This window comes from Meleagris gallopavo, chromosome 3 (genome assembly GCF_000146605.3).
Source record: "Meleagris gallopavo isolate NT-WF06-2002-E0010 breed Aviagen turkey brand Nicholas breeding stock chromosome 3, Turkey_5.1, whole genome shotgun sequence".
NCBI classification, from domain to species: Eukaryota; Metazoa; Chordata; class Aves; order Galliformes; family Phasianidae; genus Meleagris; species Meleagris gallopavo.
This window is the reverse complement of record NC_015013.2, coordinates 25,595,336-25,604,475: the sequence shown is the minus strand read 5'-3', so window position 1 is coordinate 25,604,475 and position 9,140 is coordinate 25,595,336. Positions and strand designations below refer to the sequence as shown.

Here is a 9,140-nt window from a genome sequence, read left to right as displayed (position 1 = left end):
AAGAAGCTTGCCTGGAGTAAGGAAGTGGCTTTTCACTATTTGCTGTTGTCCACGGGTAAAGGTCTGAAAACTTAGTTTCTGTCATGTCACGTAACTAAAAGCTCAGTGGACTGCAATTCAGGGAATTGCAGTCCCTTCATAAAGTAGGTCCTCTAAAAAAGCAAACAATCAAAATGTGTAAATATTTCAACTGAGATGAGCAGAAACTATCACTTTGTGCACTTGAAAATGTGAGAAGTTTATAAAAATAACTTAGATTCCTTTTAGCAAGTTGCTTTCTCTGGTATACAATTCATTTTGTAGCTGGACATCTGCTTTTTGAATGAATGTTTACTGAGTAATACTCAGTGTAAGTATGATGTAGTATGAGCATATTGAAGGGTCTTACAAGGAAGCTCGTGCAGCAAGCAGGGAACATGAAGATTATCCTTACATTCTTCCATTTATTTCTTCTGCATTTGACAGCTTTGGAGATTAGTTTCAGAAAGACAGCAGACAGGATATTTCTAGTCCTGTTATTGGCCTGCCATTAAATTCATTTGTCAGGTATAGCAATACAACTCAGAGCGATGAGTTGGAAAGGTGCACTGAGTTGAGAATGTGAGAATTAAGTACTGAGGGGAAAAAATTAAATTTCATCACTTAACCTTTTCCTTTTCCTTACTTTTTGCTGTAAATAAATGGTACTTCTGGGAATGAGGTGTAATTAGAGAGGGGAAGGCAGGATGACAGCTAACAGGAGCAAGAGCTTGCTTGAGTTGTGTGTGGCTTCTGATGAATTCCTCTGGGTAAGTTAGATCTGACAGGTTATTCCACAACCTGCATGGTTCACAAAGTTGTGTGTGTACCTTAGATGACAAAGCAAAACATTTCTGTTTTGTCTGTCCTAGTCGGTTAGGAGAAGGCCATTCTTTATGCAGTTGTTCAGTATTTCCCCTGAACTCTTCAAATGTGGAGAGGAGAATGTGTAATAGATGATAATTTAAGTAGTTCCATGCAACTGTTCTTGGACTCTTCAAGAAAGTTGTGAAGAGAAAACTGACAATGGCAGAGCTGCTTCATACTCTGTCTCTTTGTGTTTCTCATCTTTTTTTGCATTGTAAGGGATAAGCTTCACATCCCTTGAGGAGGAGGAGAGATTTGAGTGACTTAAGTGTTTAGAAGAGGAGTTGTACTCTGACGTTTTGAATTGCAGTCCTGAAACTGCTTAAAATGATTACACATTATTTCTTGACATCTTTCTTTATATTTTCTCATGACCCTGCTGTCTCATTGAACTTGGAATGCTGGGAATGAATTTAAACTGAAACGCTTACAAAGTGGTTGAAGGAGATGGTGTTGCTTGTAATGGCAGAGAGGAGGGTAAGGAGCAAGCCAGCGGTTCATAAGCTTTCTGGTAGTCACATTACAATTCTTCTGTTCAATTGGTTCTGTACACTGGATTTAAGCCGTAAGCAAGATTATAGATTGCACCCCTGAAATAATTTCCAATTATTTGAAACGCTTTCTGTAGTTTAATACCGGTAAGCTGTGATTTAAAAATTCCCTGTGTGCCTTTGGGAGAAGGAAAATAATGTGTAAAGCCTCAAGTCGTTATGAAATGGCACCTTGTAATTGCTTCTTCTATTACTTGTAGTACAATTTGGAAACGGAAAAGGATCCTGTAGTTATTGTCATTTCCACGACTGGTACCGGCGACCCACCAGACACTGCCCGCAAATTTGTTAAGAAAATCCGGGATAAGACCTTGCCACCTGATCATTTGGCACATCTTCAGTATGGATTGTTAGGTGATGTGGTGTTTTGTATGTTAATGCAGCGCTTGCCTGTCACTGAGTAATTTTGTGTTATACTTCTAAATAAGGTTTGTTTTATTTATTTCTGCAGTATCAACAGTTTTATGGGCTTTTTCTTAATCTCTATGTGCAATAAAGGAATAATATCACAGAAGTGATCTGAATGCAAGCTACCAATTAACTTTTTATAGTTCAATTTTCTTTCCATAAACAAAACGTGATATTAACTATCTGTAGTTGCTGAAGTTTTTATTTCGTGTGAAATCCCTATGGACTACTAGCTGAGTTTATTTGGCTTTGTGTGTGATTGTTTTTTTCTGTGCAGCAATGTAAAACATTTATGATAAATAAGCTTTTAGCATCATCTCATCCTTTCACATTTGCTATAGGTCTTTCCATTTTGAATGTCACACTTGGTGGATAGAAGAAAGATAACCTTATGTTACATGTTGAATAGGCAAAATGCACCAGATATATGATGGATCTTGAGCAGGTCGGTTTGCTGAGTTTTCAAACTCCAGAAACATTTGTTAACCTGACAAATTTAAATTGCTGGAGAGGAGTCTGAAAAATTTTTGATTTCTTTTGAGGAAATTCCACATTGGAAGGAAATCTCTTGTGAACCTGTAGCATGGCAGTATAAAATATACACGTCTTAATCAGGAAACATTTTGAGAGGATGTTATGCTGCTACCTATTTATACGTTACATTCTGTGCAGCAATTAAGTTTTTCATATCTAACAGGTTGAGAGAGTTGGGATTTTTCAGCCTGGAGTAGAGAAGGCTGCAGTGGGGCCTTTTAGTGGCCTTTCAGTACCTGAAAAGAGCCTACAGGAAAGCTGGGGAGGGATTCCTAAGAAGTCATGTAGTGATAGGACGAGGGGAAGTGGTTTTAAGCTGGAAATGGGTAGAATTAAACTAGATATTAGAAGGAAATTCTTTGCTGTGAGGGTGATGAGACCCTGGGACAGGTTGCCCAGTGAGGTTGTGGATGCCCCCTAATATTTACTTCTGATGTAAAAGCTGTTTTAAAGAAGAAAGAAATAGTCCATTGCAGGTAGGTGTGATAAGAGTTGTATGCCAGAAAGAGGCAGGCTGTGGAAAAACTGTGCTAGTGAGGATAGTGAAACAATAGGGCGAATTAGAGAATTTGTGGAGACTGCATAACCAGAGGTCTTTGGGATGGCTAAGAAGGTGTCTGCTAAGATGAGCTACGTGTGGTTAATCTCTCTGAAGGTGTGTCGGATAACCTTGTCTAACTCAGGTCTTCCATGTAGTCACTGACTGTAACCTTGAGTCCCCTGTCTTTTTAAGTGATAGCAGTGTGTCATCTAATGGAACATCTTCGTGACTGTTATAGGTTTTGATATTTTTAAATCACTTAAAATTCTGCCACTTTGTTTGTAATAGAATGTATTACTACTAAGGAAGGTATAGTGGTAATAATAGTTCTAATCTAAAGGGGAGATACCATGTGATTTATCAGAAGAGAGTATCAGCTTCACTCTGTTTCTAATTATTTCAACTCTCTACATTTTCCTCTCAGAGAGATTAGGGTGGTTGTTTTTTTAATTATTATTTTTAAAGTCCCTATCTAAAACAATATTCCTCAGAAATGCTTTCTAAGAATAGTATTTTTCAGATAAATTCTGCCTTATATTTGTGTAGGAGGAATGACTTTCTCAGCAATACTTTGAAACTAATACAGATTTATGACTTAAAAATAAATAAATATAAGTGTCCTCAAAATACAAAATGCTTTGATATATCGTGTTATCTTGCTTGCCTGCAAGAAGGTTGTGTTTTATTTGCAGATCTTTGTGTAGCCTGTGTGGCTGACTGGCTGACAATCTTTTTTTCTTTGTATGTTTTAGGTCTGGGAGACTCAGAGTACACGTTCTTTTGTAACGGTGGAAAGACAGTAGACCGACTACTTCAAGAACTTGGTGCCCAGCATTTCTATGATACAGGATTAGCAGATGATTGTGTAGGGTAAGAACCAAATAAGTTTGAGTTTTGTTTCTTTGATATGTAATATTTAGATATTATTTTGGCGAAACTCTAAAATCAGCTGAACCCGATTACCCAACACCTCTGAGGAATTAATCCTATCTGAATATAGTATGTCATTTTCAATCTTAATTGCCATTCAGTGCAACTGCATTTTTAAAGTCTGAGCAGACATCTGTAAATGCCTTTAAAAATGGAGGGCATACAGCAGTTTTATAAACTAAGTTGTTCCAAATAAAGATAAGCTTTTTAAAATCCAATCCAAGTTTACTCAAACAAAACCAGCTCCACAGCATGTGTGCAGTTGGAATGCTTTAGGCACACTCTAAAATACATTTTACATTCTTCTCCATGTTCTATAAAGTATCTCTTTTTTTTTTTTTGGTTAGAGAGATTATGTAAAAGTAATTTTATTTTATGAAATAGAGGAGGTATGTAAGAAAACAGCTCCTTACCTATTCTGTTGCTCTCTCTGACCAGTAGGCTGCAGTCTTGGTTTATTTATTTTCAAGTGCATATTTTACTGGTTTTGTGGATGATGACACAAGCAATGGAATACAAACATTACCATAATCATAAAAATTATATTTTGCATTCTAGAATAGTAAAAGTGCAGCATTGTTTTAAGGCATTGATGTTTCTGTTGCTTGTGAAAAGCTGCAGGTTTTGCTACCGAGCCTTCAACTTGCTGTCATGATGATCAGCCTAAGAAAATAAAAATGTGAAATTGGAAAAAGAGTGAGGCTTCTGTATACTGTGAACTATATACCTTTGCATAGCATTAATAACTAAGCGAAAATATTTGTTACCGGGATTATTTTTTTGTTATAATAGCTTTTTTACTTTTTTTGATCATTTCTAAATTAACAGTGCAGTAAGTTTACAACGAGTCCATTCTTTTTTTTTTTGTCTTTTTTAATGTATTTTTCCTTCTCTTTTCTCTCTCCCTCTTTAGATTGGAACTAGTGGTTGATCCTTGGATTGATGGACTTTGGCTTGCCCTCAAGGAAGTATTTCTGTTGCAGAAAGAAAAAGAAGGCATGAGCAACGATGTCAGTGCAGACCCACATGTTGGGCGTGAAATGAACTTAAGCTCAAAAATACAGAATTTGAATTTAGAAGATGAAGGAGTGAGGATTTCTGATGGTCCATCACATAAATTGGTTGATATCAATGTTGTGGCTTCAGCTACAGATACTGAACCTTCGCTTGTTCGCTCAGTCCCTCCCATCTCTCAGTCTGCTCTTAATATTCCTGCCCTGCCACCAGAGTATATAGAGATTCAGTTTCAGGACACCCACGGGGAGGTAAGAACTTCACTTTGAATGATGAATGCCTCCAGTTCCGGTAAGAACATGCCTCTAAAAAGAACAAATGGATATATATCTAAAGGAAATACATCCCTGGCCACGGGAGTCTTTTAATTGTAAGTGAAAAGGCCGTTCGTATGTTAAGAAAGTAATTTTCACTGTATGAATTAAGGACACTGATGTAAAAATGTATTTTAACAGAATTACAATTTGATAGAGAAACAACGCTGCCAGGAATAGGGAAAAATTAAAATCATCAGTGTTCAATTTATTTAATATAAATAATTCATCGTGTTCAGACAGTGAAAACATCTTCCTTTGGAAAGGATTATGGTGCAATTTCAGTTCATATTTTTAATACTTGCAGAGTGCCTAAAGAAGATGTGAAATTGCTCAAAATATTTCTGCATATTTAATAACTTACAAACTAGTGATTGTAGAAGAGTGGCCATAACTGTACTATAACAGACAGAAGATGAAGTGCAGATCAAAATCCAGTGTGCTTTTATTATGAAACCATGTAGAAATAAGAGCTGCTGTATAAAGAGAAGAATTAGCATAAATCAGTGATCATCTCAAGTGGGCAAATTTAGTGAAATGGCAAGTGTGATTCAAACTTTTCAGCTTAATTGCCAAAGGGCAGATGTTTTGGTCATTCTGTGAGGAGGTCATTCAGTGAAGGAGCTGGATGTGATAACACAGCTGAAAGGGCAAAGGCCCTGTTCCCCAGTACTTAAGCAATGCAAAATGAGAGAGATGGTAGCTGAGATCAGTCAGAAGTGCTGGTTATCAGGCAAGTCTTTGTGAATGAAGCAGATCTGAGGCTAAGTTGTTGAGTTCAACTGTCCAAATTACTGAAAGGAGATTTAAAGGTATTCTGCTATTACAACACTCAGGCTGAGAGGGGTACTATAGAGCTTAAGAAGAGAGATTGGACACTCAGGATAAGCTACTCCTGAGAGACTAACCCATAAAATCCAAGTGGCTGTTTTTAAGAGCTATTGAGAAAGGCAACAACTAGCTGCATTTCATAACAGTTTAGGGCCATTGGACTATTCAGGCATATGGACTTTTATAGTCGAAAGTATGCCTGTTACTACTTAGATGTGATTTTAAAAATGCAGAGATAAACACTTATGTTTGTAGAAGATACATGTTTTCCCTCTTCTTGTTTTAGTAGGCTGTTATTCAGCTGATTTGCATTTTTTGGTGTAAGTTGTCATGTCCTCTTTTTCAGAATCCTCATCTGTCCTCACTGATTTCAGAGGGAACAACCTTCGAAGTGCCAGTTACAAAAGCATCCCAGCTCACTAGAGAAGATGCAGTAAAAACAGCATTGCTTTTAGAACTTGATATTGCAGTAAGTTAGTGTGATAGCTTTGTAATTTTTTTTAATGAGTGGGTAAAATGAAAGGTAAAAAGCATGTGTATTATGCATAATAACTGGCAGAGAAAGAATTGATAGTTAAAAAGAAGAAAGATTTCCTGTACAGCAGCATGATGTCAACGTAGGCTGATTTGTTTTGTAAGTCCAAAGCCTGATTTGTTTACTGAATGTTATGGCTCCACAGAAACCAATGAAGACTGTCAAATTCATTTCTTTGCTGTTCCATGGATATGCTGTTGAATTAAATATACATTTTAGGAAGTACTCAGAAACTGTTAGCCACATCCTTTTTAATGAATGTTAGGAATGGGGATGATGTTGGCCTTGGTTTACTTTTCAGTTTTATTGAAATGATTTCCTTTTTTCAAACAGAATACAGCCTTTGATTACCAACCTGGAGATGCTTTCTGTGTAATATGTCCCAATAATGTCAGTGAGGTGGAAGAACTGCTTCACATCTTGGGACTTTCTGAAAAAGGAGAGAATTTTGTTTGTATAAAGGTTAAGCAGGACACTAAAAAAAAAGGTAAGGTGTGATACATTGGTTATGAAAAGATATTTCTCTCTGTGATAGTAGTAGTTGGCATGCATAGTTCTGAGCATGTTGAACTTAGATATTGCTACACAACTGTTATTTTGTAGAGGTATGCCAGAAGTCAGAAGGAGTGGGCACAAAATCTGCTCCTCTTTGTACTGTTGATGACTTAGCTTATGAAAAGGAACTTGATTCTGTCGCTGAGATTCTTCTGTCAGTCATCTTCTCTGCTTCTGTGCACGTAACCTAACATTTTTCTAGCTGAAAGTAAAATCTCCCTTTCTCATTCATCTGCCCTACGTCCTTGGAGAGCTGCACTCCTGGAGTATAAGACTTACTGCTGCTGTGTGGTGCTTTTTAAGGGGCTTGTTGGTCTTTGTGTATCAGTTTTGTTGACTTTTATGGTCCCATTTCTCATAAAGGGATGCGTAAGATTCAAGATATGTCCACATACTACTAACAGGACCTATGAGAATTGCTCTGTCCTGGACACGCAATTGGTGTCGTAATGGTGGTGCTGAATCGTGCTTCCAATTCAGTAAGATGGGGTAGGGGTCTGTGTTACGCCAGTCTGCCAGTAAATCAGTTCCCACTGCAAGATTACCTGGATCTTTGAGGGCTGCACGAATTGTCCCTGAAGTATGAGATTTAAATGGACCCCTGTTCCTGGCCTTGATGAATAACATGTTTGTTGATGAGGTGGGTTTGTATGGCAGGCAGTAACATAACATTTCCATTCACTCTCCCAATGTATGCCTTGCTACAGTGGTGCATGAGAGCTCTGGTGATTGCAAAGGTTGCCATTCCCTTAGGTTTCTTGCTCTGGTATATCCTACTTGATCTTCAGGATGAAGAATTTGCACTTCAGATTGGGATGCTGTGCCTTCTAATGTGCTGTACGGTCTCATTCATACCTTTCCCTCAGTCCTTGATCCATAATACAGGGATTTGGAAGGACAAAGTAGTCAAAACAGTACAGATGGAATGCACAAATCTAACTGCCATTTAAGTATTACTATCCCCCAGGTAGCTACACGTGCACAAGAAGGTTTAGGATGTAATTAGGAACTAGTCCTCTCCTGATGAGTACAGGGGCTACTTGCGAATGGTGAATGCAGCAGACAATTGATATTTCTTCCCTAAACATCCCTCTCTGCCAACAAACAACATTGCTTGCATCCCATGTAGATCTGATGAGTTTTTTTACATATTCATATTGTTTTGTTGTTTCTGTTTCATATTTGTTTTTTAATTTGGCATGACATAAGTTGCTGGTCCCTGCGCTGAAGATGAGCCCTGTGTCTGCAGAGCCAGTCTGGCTTTTTAACAGCCTTCAGGTCAGGGCTAGTTTTGCACCTGCCTAACCTCTAAGCATTGTCACCTGTTTGCACTGTTTACAGTATTTACAATTTTAAGGAGCCAAGTGCAGCTTCAAAGAAAGCAATGAAGGAGGAGAACATGGAGGAGGAGGCAGTGGAGGGATAAAACATCAAATCTTAGTAGGAAAGTGGGCTTGAAGTTTGGTCTCTCCTAAAGGCTAGCAAGTTACTCTGTACAAATCAGAACCCTGCTAATTGGCTACATAAAACTTAAATCTCTCTGTAAGTTGGGGTAATGCTCAGAGTCTCTTTCAGTAGTCACAGAGAGATACTCTTTCGTCTCTGCCTTCAGTAGCTCCTGTCTGCAATTACTGATGTTACACAGTGGGTGTAAAGTTGTTTGAACAGGGCACATTGAGTTCTTTAGCATCAGAGCACTTCTAATCACAGAATCACAGAATCACAGAATTGTAGGGGTTGGAAGGGACCTCTAGAGATCATCGAGACCAACCCCCCTGCCAAAGCAGGTTCCCTACACCAGGTCGCACAGGTAGGCGTCCAGGCGAGACTTGAATATCTCCAGAGAAGGAGACTCCACAACCTCCCTGGGCAGCCTGTTCCAGTGCTCCGTCACCCTCACCGTGAAGAAGTTCTTACGCACATTCGTGCGAAACTTCCTGTGCTGCAGCTTATGTCCGTTTCCCCTCGTCCTGTCTCCACGTACCACTGAAAAGAGACTGGCCTCACCGCTATGGCCGCCACACCTCAGATATTTATAAACC

General features: G+C 38.5%; 1 protein-coding gene across 1 annotated transcript in view; it reads left to right on the top strand.

Moving 5' to 3' along the window:
* MTRR (5-methyltetrahydrofolate-homocysteine methyltransferase reductase) overlaps positions 1–9,140 on the top strand; it is a 25,383-nt gene that overhangs the window by 790 nt on the left and 15,453 nt on the right. Inside the window, exons 2-6 of the mRNA XM_010708518.3 lie at positions 1,637–1,790; positions 3,672–3,789; positions 4,763–5,114; positions 6,355–6,477; positions 6,877–7,030. Coding sequence (XP_010706820.1) covers positions 1,637–1,790; positions 3,672–3,789; positions 4,763–5,114; positions 6,355–6,477; positions 6,877–7,030 — 901 coding nt within the window. The remainder of the gene's footprint in view (positions 1–1,636; positions 1,791–3,671; positions 3,790–4,762; positions 5,115–6,354; positions 6,478–6,876; positions 7,031–9,140) is intronic.